Consider the following 19404-nt stretch of genomic DNA (forward strand, 5'->3'; position numbering starts at 1 on the left):
TTTGATGAAATCAAATTGAACCATGACATTGAGGGCCTGAATGTCCAACTCCTTTTCAGTATAATGTTTGCAACAGCATGAGCTGATTGTGAGTATGAACTCACATTGTAGAGCTCTTTGCATTCTTGTGCTTCATTTTACTTATTCCGTTTTCAAAGCTGCACACTGTGAATCTGACACAATACAACCACACCTGCTGTGTTTATGCATATGTAGTTAATGGAGAGCCTCTTAGGACCTTTCGATCAGATTAAGATGGAAGGTGAGTCACAGATGATGTTATATTAGGAGCTGTTGACCAAACACTTGGTGAAAGAGATGAGTATTTTAGAAGGGCCTGAGAGTAGGAGTTAAGTGAGGAGGCGGACAGTTTTAAGGAAGGAATTCTTGAAAATGGCGAGTAACTGGGTCATAGAACGTGGAGCAGCACAGCACACGAACAGGCCCTTCAGCCCACGATGTTGTACCTAACATGACAGCAAATTAAACTCATCCCTTGTACTTGCCCTTGGTCGATAGCCTTCTATTTCCTTGCACATTCATGTGCTTATCTGAAAGTCCCTTTAACACCCGTATTGGACCTATCTCCTCCACCAGCCCTGGCAGCGGGTTCCAGACTCTTATCACGCTCTGTGTACACATCTCCTGTAGAAGAGGTCAAATGAACAGGGTTGATCTGGATGAGAAATACAGAACAATGGGCCCAATTTGCTGCCCCACAGGACGTCTCTAGAATGGACTAGTATATTAGTGAGAAGGTCAAATGCTCTCTCTGTGATACCCTCAGGTACTTTCTACTAAACGACTTCATATTTCTTGGCACGTTTACTGAAATTATTGTCTAAAAGTCAATTTATCTGAAGAAGTATTGGGGAAAAAGATTGGGGAAATTCTTTAGTATCACTTTTAGCATTATTATATCTCTTAATTGGTATATAGCACAGGATATTTCAGGCATAGGTCATTTCTCTTAGGTGTACTTTGCTTTTTTTGACCTCACTCTTTCAGAGTTGAGTCCTTGTACCCATTGTTCAGCTCATGGTTAAGTAGATCTCATTAAATGGTGGTGCAGACTCATGGAATCTAAGAACTAGGAGCAGGAGTAGGCCGTCCGGCCCTTTGAGCCTGCTCCACCATTCAATAAGATCATGGCTGATCTTTTCGTGGACTCAGCTCCACTTATCTGCGCTCTCACTGTATCCCTTAATTCCTTTATTGTTCAACATAGAATCCCTACAATGTAGATAGAGGCTGTTCAGCCCATCGAATCTGCACCAACCTTCCAAAAAGCCTTCCTTCTCAGATCTATCCACCACTCCCCACTCTAGCCTTGTAACCCCATGTTTCTCATGGCTAATCCATCTAGCCTGCACATCCCTGGACACTATGGGCAATTTAGCATGGCCAATCTGCCTACCTTCCACATCTTTGGACCATGGGAGGAAACTGGAGCACCAGGAGGAAACCCACGCAGGCACGGGGACAATGTGCAAATGTCACAAGGACAGTCGCCCGAGGCTGGATTCGAATCCAGGTCCCTAATGCTGTGAGGCAGCAGTGGACAGAATGGCCTATTTCTGCTCTTCAGTTTTACGGTCTTTATGCACCCAATGTACAAAGCAGTTTTTGCCATCAATTAGCAGTGTTATTGAGAGCATCAACTGTCAAACTTAATGGACAGTCACCTGCTGATTATAATAATGATCCCAGTACTCAGTTCTCTTTAAAACTGACGGGAAACCCCGCAGTCTGCAATCTAATAATGACCAGGAAACTATTGCCGATTGTCAGGAGAAACCCAACTGATTCATTACTGTCCTTTAATGAAGGAAATGGCCCTACATGTAACTCCAGAACCACATCAGTGTGGTTGACTCTTAACTGCCCCCTGAACAATTGGAGATGGGTAATAAATGCTGGCCTAGCCAGCAACGTCCTCATCCCAGAACTGAATAGAAACAAAGCTGTCTGTAGACCTTCGTTCTTGGCACAGTACCCAGTGGAAAATAGTGTTATTGTTACAGAAACTATGTTCCAAAACTTTTCAGCAGTTTAAATAGCTTGCTGGTGTATCAGTCAGAGATAGATGGTGTGTAGCAATTTTGGGATGCATGACAGTGAACAGAAGGTAGTGACTTAATGACCCCTGGAATTTCTGAGATCAGGGTTTGCAAAGCAGTGGCATATGAGGCTCACATTTTCTTGACAGTAGATGGCTTGAGAGAATAGATTCAATAAAGGATTAGCCAGATCTAATGTGGGCCATATCTGTCAAGTCTTTTTCCACTTTTAATTCTAGACTCGTACTCCACATGAATTCCCTGTCAAATCACCGATCACTGACTTGTTCTTTATTCTCAATCGTTCTGCATGGACCCAAGCTTAAACACCATGGGCAGGAAGGATCAGATACTGCTGAAGAACAGCAGGGGTAATTAGCACGTGTCGATTAAGAACAAGATCATTAGGCACAGAAGCAAACATAGCCATTCAGCCCACTGATTCTGTCCCACCATTCCATGAGGTCACAGCTTATCTGATGAATTTCCAACTCCATTTCCCTACTTTTCCCCATAACCCTTTATTCTTTGCCTGTCTATCTCAGCCTTCAATACACTTATTAACCCAGACTCAATAGCCCTCTGCTGTAAAGGATTTCACAGATTCACTGCCCTCTGAGAGAAAAAATTCCTCCCCATCTCTCTCTAAATGTGTGACTCCTTATTCTGAGTCTGAGATTCTCCCAAAAGGAGAAACAACACTCCACATCTACTCTGTCAAGGGGAAACAGCCACTCCATATCTACCCTGTCAAGGGGAAATAACCACTCCATATCTACTCTGTCAAGGGGAAACAGCTACTCCGCAACTACTCTGTCCTTCTCTCTAATTCTTTTTTCATCAGTGTGTACTTCTAACATCTCTGCCAGCAAGCAATTTGGAAAGCCTGAAGTTAGTGCTGGGAATGCATCAACACACTAGTCTTTGTGTGCGCCCCATCAAATGGTTGCGAGATCCTGAAACCTAGAGGTCAAACACTCTAACAATCTCGTATGTTTAAATGAGGTCTTCTCTCATTCTTCTAAGCTCCAGTAAGGATAAGCCCAGCTTACTCGAGCTCTCCTCATTAGAAAATCCTTCCATACCCAGAATCAACCGAGAGAACATTCTCTGGACTGCTTCTAATGACAGGATGCCTTTGCTTAGGAAAGGAGACCTAACGTGCTCAGAATATTCCAGCTGCAGTCTGACCAGTGCCACGAGTGACCTTGCATGACATTTTCGTTTATTTTCATGTTCAAAATTTGGACTGAATATTTCAGTTCCTTTCCAACTCCTTGTTGTGCATGGGTAGTTGGCAGAAAGTAATGGTTTCAAGATTCTATGAAATGAGTAAATTGCTAAATTATCCTATTCCTGTTCTATATTTCACAAGTCTTCACCATTTAGTCATTGGAATATTTTGTGCATTAAAAATAGATTATTTTTATGATTTATTATTTTAATAAGAGTCTCCAAACTTCTGGTATTTGCTGTGACTGAACCTCAGTTTAAAAGTAGATCTCCAGGGTGATGTAATACTTAAAGTACAGCCTTGAGGGAGCAGAGTTACTGAGCAGCGATGGCTGTGTTTCATCTTTATTTATCAAAACAGGCCAACTGTGAATTTACCTTACCTCAGAGGTAGCTCGATGTCTGTCACTAGCCCCAATAGTATATCCTTCTGCATTTGACACCAACTCAGTAATTGTTGCCAATTGCCTATTTTGAAACCAAGGTGTTTTTGCCTTTGTGTAGTGGAACTGTGCACCAAGCAACTCTCTTTGATTTATATGTCTTATTTTTAAAAAAACGTTTAGCTAATGAAGCTCTACACTGATTTGTCAGACGTGCCTTTGATAGATATGATCACAGTGGTTATTCATGCTCCATGTATGCCTTGGTTTCATCCATTTCCCCTTTTAGGACATGTCAGGGTTAAGATTTCTGAATCCAGCTCTCGTGTCCATAGGTGATGGTAGTTCCCAAAGGATGGGTCACTGTTAAACGTGATGCTGTCCTCAATCGATGACCATATGCATGAGTGTTTGTCATGAGACAACCCCACAATACCCAGGAGAAAAGGTAGACAGTTAGAACAAAGTAATAGAATCAGGCACGGTGGATTGAAGTGTTGTAATGCTTATGTGATTCTCTGTTCTCTGGGATGAGATCCCTTATGCAGACCTGACATTGAGTTCAGGCCAAGTGCATTAGACTGCTGTGAAAGAGGCGTGCAATATCTTCAAGATTGACCTGCACACCTGGTTTCAATATGTACTCTGGATTGGGACTTTGAAGCTGTGACTCAGAGACAGGAATGCTGCTGCTGTACCTCGCGTGACATACCGGTCCAAGGACAGCTATCAAGAATGGGAATGTTTCCATTGTTCCATGCAGCACTGCAGTCAGAGAGACAGTGAGGGTATTTGTAACACTGACCATCCACACTGATGTCAAATAATTCAACCCATTTTAGATTCAAACCTGACTTGTGTAGCGCAGTTTGTTGCTATTTTTCTAATGAAACAATTTTATTCTTACAAAGCTCATCAAATGGAGGACTGATTTAACACGTGGTGCAGAGGACACCAATGCTGCAGGAATTAGGAAGAGGCTTTGTTAATTTTCCCAGTCCGGATGAACCACTGGTTAAGTTCAAGCAGCCAAAGCTTTTTTTAAAGAAGAGCAATGTCATTTTCCAAACACATAGAAAATAATTGAGAGAGTCAACCTGGGGACGATTGATCACATCATTAACAACCCTTCAATGCAGTTTTTATTAATTTGTTCATGGGACATGGACAACGCTGGCTGTTTATTGCCTGTTCTTGATGAAGGTGGTAGTGACTTTTCTTCTGTCCTTGGACTGTAGCAACACCCACATTGCTGTTTGAGAAGGGGTTTTGGGATTTCAATCCAGCAACAATGAGGAAACAGACATATAGTTTCAAACAGGATGATATGCGACTTGTTGAGGAGCTTCTAGTTGATGATGATCCCAGTCGTCTGCTGCAATGTCCTTCTAGTTGCTAAAAGTTGCGGGTGTGGAAGGTGCTGTCAGAGGATCCTTGGTGAGTTACAATAATGCATCTTGTGGATGACAGATGCTGTTATGTGTGCACCACCACTGTAATCCCAACCAGATAATCTCCAAAATTAGAGACCTAAGTCCCTGCTCCACTGTCTGCAACTGAATTCTTGACTTCCTGACCCACTGACCAAAATCAGCGAAGATTGGGCAACAGCGCTTCCTCCGTGACAATCCCCAACACCGGCACCCTGCAAGTTGCATACTTCGCTCCCTTCTGTACTCCTTGTACACTCATGACTGTGTGGCCAAACTTCATTCGAACTTCATCTGCGGGTTTGCTGACGCACCATCATTGTCGGCCAGATATCAAACAATGATGTGACAGAATCCAGGAAAGTGATTTTGTGCTTAGTGCCATGATGCAATGACACTCTCTCCCTGAATGTCAGCAAAACTAAAGAGCTGATCATTAAGTTCACAAAGTAAAGTGGAGGGCATGCCCCTATCGACATCAACCGAGCTGAGGTGGAGAGGATCGAGAGCGTCAAGTTCCTAGGAGTGACGATTACCAACAATCTGTCCTGGACCATCCACATTAATGTGATGGTCAAGTGTGCACAACAATGCCTGTTCTTCCTCAGGAGGCTAGGGAAGTTCAGTATGTCCATAAGGACTGTCACCAACTTTTACAAATGCGCCATACAAAGCATTCATATCTGGATGAGTCACGGCTTATTATGGCAATTGCTCTGCCCAGGGCCGTAAGCAACTACAGAGAGTTGTGAACACAGCCTAGACCACCACGCAAGCCAACCTTCCATCCACTGACTCCCTCTGTCCTTCCCACTGCCTCGGGAAGGCAACCAATATAATCAAAAACCCCTCCCACTCCAGTCATAATCTCTTCCGACCGCTTCCGTCAGGTGAAAGATATAGAAGCTTGAACATATATACCAACAGACTCAAGAACAGCTTCTTTCCCACTGTTATTAGACTTCTGAATGGACGTCTCAAATTTCAAATCTAATGTTGATCTTGCTTTTTGTGCACCTTCTTTGTGGCCATAGCTTTGCATTCCTCACCCTATGATCTTTGTTTGCTATGGTCTCTCTATGCAGCACGCAAAACAAAACTTTTCACTGTACTTAGGTACATGTGACAATAATAAATCAATTCAAAAAGAAAAACAAGGTGCAGAGTTGCTGTAGGGAGATGGAATGGGCAGGGTGAAAGGTTTGAGGTGACCGATAAACAAGAGAACAGGAGAGGGAAATTCAGTGTGATAAGATTACGACCTAACTGATGCTAGCTCCTGAAACTAGAAAAGAAAAAAAAGTGAAAATGATTTGGTAAGATTGCATTTCTTAACTTTTGAGGGAATTTCATTCACAGAGATCAGATAAACTAGCCTTATCTTCTCAAAGCAGAGAGCTTTGGGGGGAAGGTTTGACAAATGTTTTTCAAGATTTAGATGGGTTCTGATGAAATAAGTACGGAGAAATTATGTCTAGTGATGGAAAAATCAGTAGCAAAGATTATGGGCTGTTAGTAAAAGGACTTGGATGAGATTAGTAATTTTTACCCTTTACGAGGGAGACAGAATAAGATACAATAATAACTTTCAAAAGCAAATACTTGTCAAGGGTTAAAATTTGTAAGGCTGTGGGGAAGGAGTGGTGGATATCAATTTCAAGATGGGGTGATTGGCCTCTTGTACTATCTCTGTGTGGGTTTTAAGATTAGTGTTGTGTGTAATTGTGCTGTAGGCTCTGGACAGTTTCAGCCTTTGCAACATTATCCCTGGCTCTCTCTCATTTTGTGAGTGCCCAGATTCTTCATTTTTCACATTTTGTTTTCCATACTGGAAACTGAGTTACTTATTTACAGTTCGGACCTGGCTGTGGATAAAACCTCCATAGGCTTGTCGATAGTTTTTGTATGAATCCTTCCCTTCCTCCGGGGTTGGGGAAGAGGGAACATTCCTTCATCCTTCATTCCTTCATGCCATCAACTTGTAATAGCAGACAAAATACAGGATTGGCACAAGAGGTAGTAAGAAGTGAATTTCGCCTGAACCAAGAATAGTTGCATTGAATTATGTTCCCGTTTATAGCCTATCCTGTTCCATCGGTGGTGATCTCAATTAATAGTGCCAGAGCTCTCACTGAAGACATGGACTGTGGCATTATTAGCTGACCTGCCCTAGTTCCTAGAATCCTTTCTCCTGACTTGCACTGAAACAAGGAGCACCTAGTTAGAATTTCTCCTTCATTTTGTCTCCCTGCCTCCAAATAAATGGTGTAGTTTCTGGCCATAGAATCACAGAATTGTTACGATGATGGATTCCATTTGGTCCATCATGTCGGCAACAGATGTTGACTTGTTGCCAATCTTCCACAAGTCTTAATTTAGCTCCTACTTAAACCGTCATCCAATACCCCCTTGAATTTCCGAATTGAACCTATCACCACCACACTTCCACCTAGTCTGTTCCAGCCCCTAACTATTCACTGAGCGAGAGAGCTTTCTCTTCTTTTGCAAAACACTTTAAAACTGTGCTCCCTAGTTCTTGATCCTTTTCCAAGCTTCTCCCTAGCCAATCTATCCATGCCCATCATGATTTGGAAAATTTCTATGAAAACTCATCTTAGTCTTCTCTCCGAGGCAAACCTTCCCGACTTCTGCAGTCTATCCTCAATTTGGCATATCACAGCCCTGGAACTGTGCTTGGAAACCTCGTCTGCACACTGTCCAATATGTCCACATCTTTCCTAAAGTGCGTTACTCAGAACTGACATAATATCCCATCTGCGGTCCAAATAGTGTCTTGTATAACTTCAACATAATCTTTTTTTTTAATTTATTAGTATATGGGCAGCATTGGGAGACCAGCATTTATTGCCATTATCCTAATTATTAAGAATTAAGAGTTAACAACATTGCTGTAGGTCTGGAGTCACTAATAAGTCAGACCAGATAAGGATGACCGTTTCCTTCCCCAAAGGATGTTAGTGAACCAGATGAGTTTTTCCCAACAATCAATGATGGTTTCATCATTCGACACTTAATTCAAGATTTTAATTGAGTTCACCTTCCATCATAAGATCCCTAGAATATTGTCTGGGTCTCTGGATTAATATCTTCGAGGAGAAAGTGAGGATTGCAGATGCTGGAGATCAGAGCTGAAAATGTGTTGCTGGAAAAGCGCAGCAGGTCAGGCAGCATCCAAGGAATAGGAGAATCGATGTTTCGGGCATCCTGAAGAAGGGCTGATGCCCGAAACGTTGATTCTCTGGATTAATAGTCTAGTCTAATATATTCCTCATGAAGGACTCTCCTGCTCCTCGGATGCTGCCTGACCTGCTGTGCTTCTCAACTAGTGTTGACACCACTGGACCATTGTCTCCCCTCATTTGCTGTTGTACTCTGCACCCCAATTCGTGGAGCCTAGAGTTTTTGTATGTTGTTTTTTACAAGCTGATTCTACCTGTCCTGCCACTTTTAATGACTTATGCACATATCAACTCAGGCCTCTCTGATTCCACATTACCTTAAGAATAGCACCATTTATTGTAGACTTACTCTCTCCATGTTCTTTTACCAAAGTGTATCACCCACACTTCTCCATATTTAGAGTCATCTGCCACCAGTCCTCCCACTGCGTGAATGTGCCTGTGACCTGTTGGACGCTGTCCTCCTTGCAGTTTTCTATGCTTCTACGTTTTTGTGCCATATTCAAACTTTGACATTGTTTCTCTACAATTAAGCTCTTGATCACTTTTTAAAAAGGAAGAAAAACAAAGGTCTTAATATTGACCCCCTCCAATGCAAATGTTCCTCTATCCCAAACCATACCCATTCGTTCTTACTGTCTGTTTCCAATTTTTCAGCCACTTATGTATCCAATTTCTATAGACACTTTTGTTCTATAAAATAAGAATTATAAACTATAAAATTCATTACTGGTAGCAGGGAAATGGTACTTGACTGATCCAGCTGATCATAATACAGGTTGAGTCAGATCAGAGCATGAAAACTGACTTGATTAGACCTTGAAATTTATTTTTGCAATTTGGTCATCATGGTGATTATTCATCAACTGCCTCTTCTGAATATGTTCAGTGTACTTTTACCAAAGTAACACTAGTTTATTACACAAAGGAAAAAAAAACAAAGTTATATAGAAGACAATTTGCAATGATCTTACCATAAACAATAAATAAAAAGTAAATTCCACCCTTTTCCCCAGCATTACCCTTTACAGACATTCAACCTCAGTGACATTACCACTCCTATTTTTGCTCTTTAAATTTTTATGCAACTTGCAGGGTCACAAGTGTTTTATTTTGGTGATACCCTGTGTATTCACTGGATATGATTCTCCCAGCGTCTTCCTGAGACATAGGCTCTGAAAAAATCCAAAGCTTTCTCCATCTCCTTGGGCTACTTTGAGGCTGATGAATGGTATGTCTACCTGTATGGTTCTTTTCTTTGGAACAAAACTTACTTTTGGCCTCTGATCTGTGTTTCGCTGAACTTAAAAGCTGAACCTAGTAAACATTTCAAAAAATTACCTCAGCAGGTAGCTTATCTAGTCATTTAAGTCAAGTCACATGATTTATTAGAAATGTTATTTTTTTTCCCACTGCTAAAACAAAAATGAGTTTCTGATCCTTAAATTAATCACTCTAATAGAACCATACAGGGTGCAATTCTGGTATCTTTCCAATCAGACGGATGTTGTGAAACTGGAAAGGGTGCAGAAAAGATTTACAAGGATGTTGCCAGGGTTGGAGGGTTTGAGCTATAGGGAGAGGCGGAATAGGCTGGGGCTGTTTTCCCTGAAGCGTCGGGTGACCTTATAGAGGTTTACAAAATCATGAGGGGCATGGATAAGATAACTAGACAAAGTCTTTTCCCTGGGGTGGGGGAGTCCAGAACTAGAGGGTATAGTTTTAGGGTGAGAGGGGAAAGATATGAAAGGGACCTAAGATGCAACGTTTTCACGCAGAGGGTGGTGCGTGAATGGAATGAGCTGCCAGAGGAAGTGGTTGAGGCTGGTACAATTACAACATTTAAAAGGCATATGATTGGGTGTATGAATAAGAAGGGTTTGGGGGGATATGGGCCGGATGCTGGCAGGTGGGACTAGATTGGGTTGGGATATCTGGTTGGCATGGACGAGTTGGACCGAAGGGACTGTTTATATCTCTATGACTCTATAAACCAAAAAACCATTTGCTTCTTCCTGAGTACCCTGTTTCCCAAATTATAATCATGTATCATAAACCTTTCTCACAGTCCCTTCCTGCAGCACCATCTCGGGCAATTGTATGTTTAACAACTGTCCTTTTTCTGTCCTCTCTCCTCATCTGCCAAGGCCTCGAATGTTCTTTCCAAATGGAATCATGTACTGTTCTCAATTTATTATGCAGCATTCATTGCTAACAGTGTGGTCCGCTGTTCAGTGGGAACTGGGCGGCACGGTGGCGCAGTGGTTAGCACTGCTGCCTCACAGCGCCAGAGACCAGGGTTCAATTCCCGCCTCAGGCGACTGACTATGTGGAGTTTGCACATTCTCCCCGTGTCTGCGTGGGTTTACTCCGGGTGCTCCGGTTTCCTCCCACAGTCCAAAGATGTGCAGGTCAGGTGAATTGACCATGCTAAATTGTCCGTAGTGTTAGGTAAGGGGTAAATGTAGGGTTATGGGTGGGTTGTGCTTCGGCGGGTCGGTGTGGACTTGTTGGGCCAAAGGGCCCAACACTGTTTCCACACTGTAAAAGTAATCTATTTATCAACAACAGACTGGGTGACTCATTCCCCTCAAGTGACACTGACACTCCATTCATTTGCCATTTTGAAACACCTAGCTCCTCTCACCTTCCCATTGGACTCCTTCTCGCCTTCTGGGCTAACATTGAGTTAGACAACTTCAGACTATGATCTCTGCCTCCCGTTTTGATCTTTTTCTTTCCTCCAGTAGACAAGATTACTTGTATTTGCTTTCAGTCACTGCTGAGTTTTATTGTGCTGTGACATAGTTGTCTCTAAATTGCAGCCACTTTGAAGGTTTCCAGTTGACCACTAATCCCAGAAATTGCTGCTGAGCACAGACCATGAAGAAAAAAAATAGCAGGAACATTGTCCCAGGCCAACACTTTGTTTCTTCATAACAACCATTAACATTCCCTGTGATGTTTTTTATTCCACATAATCTCCCTTGACCTTTAACCTTTCCCTGATGTTCCATTTTTGTTCCACTCATCTTAACAACATAAACGCCATTAGTTCTGAAGAAGTCATATTGGACTTGAAATGTTAGCTCTGTTTCTCTCTCCTTAGATCTGCTGAGTTTTCCCTGCACGTTCTATTGTTATGTTATTAAGTAAATCTTCCTGACATTAAAAACAATATTGTTTTTTTGCTGTGAAGAAATCTGCCCCTTTGGCCTGAAGGCAGCTTTCTCTCTGTTTTCAACCCCGCAATTTGTTTCTCTCATCTTCTCCCCCATCCTACTTTCAGCCCCTGCAATGTCTCACAAGCATCAACCTTACAGAGCATTAAGATGGTCCAATGGGTGAATGGGGTCCCTTTAACTCCCTCCAACCCCTGCTCCAACCTCCCTTGTTTGGTCAGTGCCCTAATCCACTGTATGTTAATGTTTAACCAATGGATTATATAAAGTTTCCTAATTCGCCATCTCTTCTTTTCTGAAATGACAACACGTGAGTGGCCCTTAAACACATGGGCAAAAAAGCTTTTTGTTCTGAAGAAGACTCACAACGTTAACTCTGTTTCTTTCTCCGCTTAGGCTGCCAGACGTTTTGAGTTTCTCCATCCTTCTCTTTGTTTGTTTTAGATGTTCAGCGTCCGCAGTGTTTAGCCTTTATGTGAAAACAAATGTTTTCTGGCTATTCGTTGTCCTGAAAAACAATATTTACCTCCACCCGACAGGCACCTACAGAATGTAAGATTCTACTCTGATGGAGTTTGTATTCAGCGATATCTTTCACATTCAGTCTTGTGTTCTGTTCCACCCTGTTTGTTAGTTTGGCTGAATTTGTTACATGGTCCTCTACAGTCAGATCTCCCACCTTCTCTCCTTAATGTTGCAGATGAAGAAATCACCTCAAGCATCTTGCTGTTTCACTGATACAAGTTTAGTCATTCCTTAGTAACAGTATTGATCATCTTTGTCATTACAACCTAAATTGGATAGAGTTTTCAAAGAGATAATATAAACAATAGGATGAATATCTATGCTGTAAAGTTCTGTACATTGCTTTGTCTAATTGTTACTGTTGGGAACTTATCTCATTCATAGAATTGTAGAACCCCTATAGTGTGGGAAGAGGCTATTGAGACCATCAGCTTAGCAATGAACATCCGACGGTCATCCCACTCAGACCCTAATCCCAAAACCTGCATTTACGTGGCTAGTCCTCACATCCCTGGACGCCGTGAGGTAATTTAGCATGGCTAATCCACCTAACCTGCACATCTTTCGACTGTGGGAGGAAACCAGAGCACCCAGAGGAAACCCGCACAGACACTGGGAGAACTTGCAAACTCCACACTGGCCGTCGTCCAATGTGAATATTAAACTCAAGAGGAGGGTAGGAGGCTGTAGGGTGACCTTATAGAGGTTTATAAAATCATGAATGTCATGGATAAGCTAAATAATCAAGATCTTTTCCCCAGGGTAGGAAAGTCCAAAACTAGAGGGCATGGGTTTAATGTGAGGGGGGAAAGATTTAAAAGGGACCTAAGCGGCAACTTATTCATGCAGAGGTGCTGCGTGTATAGAATGAGCTGCCAGGGGAGGTGGTGGAGGCTGGTACAATTACAACATTTAAAAGGCATCTGGATGGGCACAGGAATAGGAAGGGTTTAGAGGGATATGGGCCAAATGCTGGCAAACGGAACTAGATTAATATTGGATATCTGGTCGGCATGGACGAATTGGATTGAAGGGTCTGTTTTCGTGCTGTTTCAGCTCTGTGCCTCTATAAACTAGGTCTGGATCTGGAAAAGAAACTTATTAGAAACATTTTGAACACTTATTGTTTTGTGTCTGGTGATGGTGGGCTACAGTTCATCCAGGGAATCTGAGTTGCTGTGACTGCGTCCACATTGAAGTCTGACATTATGGATAATGTTATTCAAGGCTCTTTCTTTTGTTCCATCACACAGTTGACTGGGAATCCCTCTGGTCCCTACTGCCTGTCCCATGCACGTGTTGAGTGGGATTCGCAGGTTGATAATCCACCTGGTTTGCCACATTATGAATGTACCTTTCTTGGCCACCAAGTGCTTCACTGGGATTTGATCCTGAAGCACCTGGCCCACAGGCAAGAACACCACCCACTGTACCTCCATTTTGTGTATCAATGAGTTTCATTTCCTTGGGTATTTTTTGTAACATCTTAATATACTTCCTAAATGATAACTTAGCAACCAGTGGCTGGAAGGATTTTCATATGAAAAACGTGATTGTCTTGGATATCAGCCTTCACCTTGTCGTTTCTCTGATTCCTTTAAATATCCTTTCCTCCATTTTCTGTTTTTCCTCATTGTGTAGTCTTCCCATATTTTTCACTATTTCGCCTATTTTTCACTATTTCCTCCATTTTCTTGTCATCTTCTAATCTATCTGCTTTACCACTTTCCCTCCAAAATTCCTGTTACCTGATCATTCAATTCTGTCAAGCTTACCTTCTCGATGAGCAAAAGAGGTGCAAGTTTAATAGGGTTAGGCCAGGATGTGGAGTGATCAGAACACCTACAATCTTACTGAATTATGGAACATGTTCCCTTGACCTACATCTGCTCCTTGTTCAAAAGTTATCATCGCATATATTCCTCAGGCCCTTCACTTCTGCCCATGTGCCTCAATCCCCCATCACCTCCCTCAGTTTCCTCCATTTCCTTAACTCTGCATCCACCTATTTTAACCAGAGTCCTGCTCCTGCATTCTCATTTCGGTCAGAAACAAAAACAGAGATTGCTGGAATAACAAAAGAAGGGTCAGTTCTTAGGAAGGCTTACTGGACCCAGAATGTTAACTCTGACTTCTTTCCACAAGTTCTGGGTTCCTCCAGCAATCACTGTTTTTGTTTCTGGTTTCCAGCATCCAAATTTCTTTTTGTTTTGTTCAGACAGCCTAAGTGTGCCTTACATTTATTACAAATAGCGATCTGCCCTTCGATGGACTTGTTAGCCCTGGCTTTGATTGGAATGTCAGTTTCTAAATTTAAAAAATGCACATTTGATAGCTTCCAAGAAATGGATGGAAAGATGTCAAACTGTCACGTAGGGAACAGTAGTTGCGAGACAAATCTGGAGGGGGGAAATTCCCAGGTCCACAATTGGGTGTTAAGTGGGAGAGGGAAATTCGGGAGGTGAGAGACACTCAGCGGAGCTGGCAAAGGGAGGGAGTGTGTGTATGTGTGTGAGAGAGAAGGCCTTACATTCCTTTATACTGTTCAAAATATTGTTTGAATTCTGCTCCCAGTTTTGCAATTCCTTAATTTTAGAATTCTTATCCTTTACATTCCTCGATGGCCAAGTCGGCCTTTCTCAATCTGTGTAAATCTCCAAAGTCTGCACATTCCTACAACTCTGGCTTCTTGCTAGCCAATGAATGTCATCTCTTCACCATCAGTGGCAATGTCTTCAAATGCTCAGGCCCCAAACTCTAGAATTCTCTCCCTCAACCTCCATTGCTCTCTACCACTCCCTCATAAGAGTATAAAAACTAAAAACAAGTATATATCATGTAGCCCAATGATCTTGCTCTGCCATTCAATACAAACATAGAAAATTGGGCCAGGTGTAGGCCATTCTGCCCTTTGAGCCCTGCTCCACCATTCAAAATGATCATGGCTGATTATCCAACTCCTGGTCCCACTCTCCCCCATAATCTTTAATATGTTAAGCCTTAAGCACTCCATCAAATTCCTTTTTGAAAAGATGCACTGTTTTAGCCGCAGTTATTTTCTTTGGCAGAGAATTCCACAGGCTCACCACTCTCTGGGTGAGGAAATTACTTCTCATCTCAGTCTGAAATGGCCTGCCCCAATCATGACTGATCCTGCACTTCAGTTCCACCTTCCTTCCCACTCCCTCCTTGTTTTGCTTCCTTGAGAGACCAAGAGCTGTCTTTTCCAGCATTAAATATATTAACTGATGGAGACATCACATCCCTCTGAGGTAGCAAGTTCCAAAGGTTCACAACCTTTGAGCGAAGGAATTACTCCTCATCTCAATTCCGAATCTCCTGTAAGATGCTTGTTTTTTGACCAAGCCCTGAGCTGGTCTCTCCTTTTGTAGGCAGGTTAATAATTCTCCTGTGATGCACCTTGGTTCACTTTATTACCTTGAACGTGCTACATAAATGATTGATTTATTGTTGTCACATGTACCAAGGTATAGTGAAAAGTGTTGTTTTGTGTGCTATCCATTCAGATCGTACAATATAAGGTGCATCAGAGTATCAGAACAGGGTGCTATGTTACAGGCACAGAGAAGGTGGAGAGAGAGAGAGAGAGAGAGAGATCAGAATTAAAGTTTCAATCATAGAGCTGTACAGCACGGAAACAGACCCTTCGGTCCAACTCATCCATACTGACCTTATATACTAAATTATACTAGTCTTTACCAGCATTTGGCCCATTTCCTTATAAATCCTTCCAATTTATATTCCTATCCAGATGCCTTTTAAATGTTCTAATATTACCAGCCTCCACCACTTCCTCTGGCAACTCATTCCATACACGCACCACCCTCTGCTTGAAAAGGTTGTCCCTTAGTTCCCTTTCAAATCTTACCCCTCTCACCTTAAACCTATGCCGTCTAGTTTTGGACTCCCCTACCCCGGGAAAAGACCTTGGCTATTCACCCCATCTGTGTCCCTCATGATTTTATAAACCCCTATTGGGTCACCCCTCAGCCTCTGACGCTCCAGGGAAACAGACCCAGCTTATCCAACCTCTCCCTATAGCTCAAACCCTCTCACCCTGGCAACATCCTTATAAGTCTTTTCTGCACCCTTCCAAATTTCACAAATTTCAAATTCCTGTAGCAGGGAGGCCAGAATTGAATGCAGTATCTCAAAAGTGGACTAACTAATGACTTGTACAGCCGCAACATAACCTCTCACTCCTATACTGAATGCACTGATCAATAAAGGCAAGCATACCCTTTGAAAAGTCTGACAGCAGTGGGGAAGAAGCTGTTCTTGAATTTATTTGTACATATATTCAAACTTTTGTATCTTCTGCCTGATGGAAGAGAGTATACCTAGAGCGGAAGGGCTCTTTGATTATGTTGGTGGCTTTCCCAAGGCAGTAGGAGGTATAGATGGAGTCAATGGTTAAAGTACAAGTTATTGTTGTGATTGCCGTATTACTGAAAATGCCTAGAGCAAATACCATTTGACAATCTGAATATTACCATTAAGCAAGCATCAATGAAGACCAACAAGGTATGAATTTGCCTGCAATGTTTCGGAACTGGGAGTGAGATTTGCATGCCACCTTTGCTAAATTTTAGTGAACCTCCCTGGCAGATAAACATTAACATTGTTCCATTTACAGGCAGAGCACCGCATCAATGCATAGTACTAGCTGAGTGACTGGAATTCTTGACAAATTAAGTATCAATAATGTGTTTCTTTTCCCTCGTGCAGTTTTCCAGACAGGGTATGCAACAAACCCAGCAACAGCAGCAGACAGCAGCACTGGTTCGACAGCTGCAAAAGCAGCTCTCTAGTAAGTATCAATTTTAAATAAGAATCAAAATTCTGTATAATTATCATATCAAATGCCATTCTGAGCTTTGCATGCATTCATCATAGCATCCCTTCAGTGTGGAAGCAAGCCATTCGACCCATCAAGTCCACACCGACTGTCCAAAGAGCATGCCACCCACACATAACCGCTTGCCCTTTCCCAATAACCCTGTATTTCCCATGGGTAATCCATCCAGCCTGCATATCCCTGGACACAATGGGGCAATTTATCATGGCTGATTAACCTAACCTACAATATCGCTGGACATTATGGGGCAATTTATCATGGCTGATTAACCTAACTTACAATATCGCTGGACACTATGGGGCAATTTATCATGGCTAATTCACCTAACCTGCAATATCCCTAGACACAAAAGGGTAATTTATCATGGCTGATACACCTAACCTGCAATATCGCTGGACACTATGGGGCAATTTATCATGGCTAATTCACCTAACCTGCAATATCCCTAGACACAAAAGGGTAATTTATCATGGCTGATACACCTAACCTGCAATATCGCTGGACACTATGGGGTAATTTATCATGGCTAATTCACCTAACTTACAATATCGCTGGACACTATGGGGCAATTTATCATGGCTGATACACCTAACCTGCAATATCGCTGGACACTATGGGGCAATTTATCATTGCTGATACACTTAACCTACAATATCCCTGGGCACTATGGGGCAATTTATCATTGCTGATACACTTAACCTGCAATATCCCTGGACACTATGAGGCAATTTATCATGGCTAATTCACCTAACCTGCAATATCGCTGGACACTATGCGGCAATTTATCATTGCTGATACACTTAACCTACAATATCCCTGGGCACTATGGGGCAATTTATCATGGCTGATACACCTAACCTGCAATATCCCTGGACACTATGGGGCAATTGATCATGGCCGATACACCTAACCTGCAATATCCCTGGACACTATGGGGCAATTGATCATGGCTAATTCACCTAACCTGCATATCCCTGGGCACAATGGGGCAGTTTATTATTATCACCTATTATTACAGTGCCATTAAGAAGGAAGTTCCAGGATTTTGATCCAGGAATATTGATGGAATGTTGCTGTAATTCGAAGTCGACGGTCTGTTATTTGAAGGGGAAATTGCAGGTGGGGCTGGTGTTCCCATCTGTCTTCCACCCTCATCCTTCTCAGTAAAAGAGATAAGAATTTGGAAGGTGCTTTCTAATGAGCTTTGATAATGTGTTCTAGGGCATGTTGTAGATGGTAGATACGGTGTGCTTGTATTGGAAAGAGTGAACATTTAAACTGGTGTGTGGGGTGCCAAACAAATGGGCAGTTGTCCCTAATGTTGTTGAGCTTCTTAATTGTCATTGTTATGCCTTCTAGATGGTGGATAGGCTTTGGGGAACCAACACTGATGGACAGTATAGACAGGCATAGTTTGCAAGGAGAAAGTGAGGACTGGAGATACTGGAGATCAGAGCTTAAAAATGCATTGTTGTTGATGTCAGGCAGCATCAAAGGAACAGGAGAATCAGCGTTTCGGGCATAAGCGCTTCCAGCAACACATTTTTAGACATAGTTTGCAGTTAGTATCCTTAAAACTGCTGGGATGTTGTCAACAAATGGGTGGCACTGCTGCCTCACCGCGCCAGAGACCTGGGTTCAATTCCCGCCTCAGGCAACTGTCCGTGTGGAGTTTGCACATTCTCCCTGTGTCTGCGTGGGTTTCCTCTGTGTGCTCCGGTTTCCTCCCACAGCCCAAAAATGTGCAGGTTAGGTGAATTGGCCGTGCTAAATTGCCCGTAGTGTTAGATATAGGGGAATGGGTCTGGGTGGGTTGCTCTTCGGAGGGTCACTGTGGACTTGTTGGGCCGACACTGTAAGTAATCAATTCATGTGCAACAATTACTGGCACCGATATGATCCTTTATCCAACAAGACAATTCATAACACAAGACACCATAAGGGAAGGCAATGTGATATTATCACTGGACTGGTCTCTGGTATTATCACCAGAGACCCAGGTAATGTTCTGGGGACCCATGTTCGAAACCTGCCATGGCAGATGGTGGAATTTGAATTCAATTTTGAAAAAATCTGGAGTCCATTACCCATTGTCGGAAAAAAACCCATCTTGTTCACTAATGCCCTTTAGGGAAGGAAATCTGCCATCCTCCCCTTGTCTGACTGACATGTGACTCCAGATTCATAGCAATGTGGGTGACTTTTAACTGCTGTCTGAGCAAGTGGGAATGGGAAATAAATTCTGGCCTAGCTACCAATATCCTCATCCTGCAAATGAATAAAACAAAAACCAGGCAGGAAGGTGAGCAGCAACTGAATTATAAATAACACTGTGTCCTGGGCAAAATTTAAACAATACAAAAACCCAAAGAACTGTGAATGCTGCAAATCAGAAACAAAAACAACTTGCTGGAAAAGCTCAGCAAGTCTGGCAGTGTCTGTGTAGAGAAATCAGAGTTAACGTTTTGGGTCCAGTGACCCTTCCTCAGAAGTGTACTTGGCTTGAATCAGT

The 19404-nt window shown here is 42.5% G+C and overlaps 1 protein-coding gene across 3 annotated transcripts in view; it reads left to right on the forward strand.

The window, feature by feature from the left end:
- LOC140478741 (mediator of RNA polymerase II transcription subunit 12-like protein) overlaps positions 1-19404 on the forward strand; it is a 609926-nt gene that overhangs the window by 588957 nt on the left and 1565 nt on the right. For all 3 annotated transcript variants that reach the window (XM_072572053.1, XM_072572054.1, XM_072572055.1), the window contains one exon: positions 16763-16844. In XM_072572053.1, coding sequence (XP_072428154.1) covers positions 16763-16844 — 82 coding nt within the window. The remainder of the gene's footprint in view (positions 1-16762; positions 16845-19404) is intronic.

Source organism: Chiloscyllium punctatum, chromosome 6, assembly GCF_047496795.1.
Source record: "Chiloscyllium punctatum isolate Juve2018m chromosome 6, sChiPun1.3, whole genome shotgun sequence".
In the NCBI taxonomy this organism is placed as follows: Eukaryota; Metazoa; Chordata; class Chondrichthyes; order Orectolobiformes; family Hemiscylliidae; genus Chiloscyllium; species Chiloscyllium punctatum.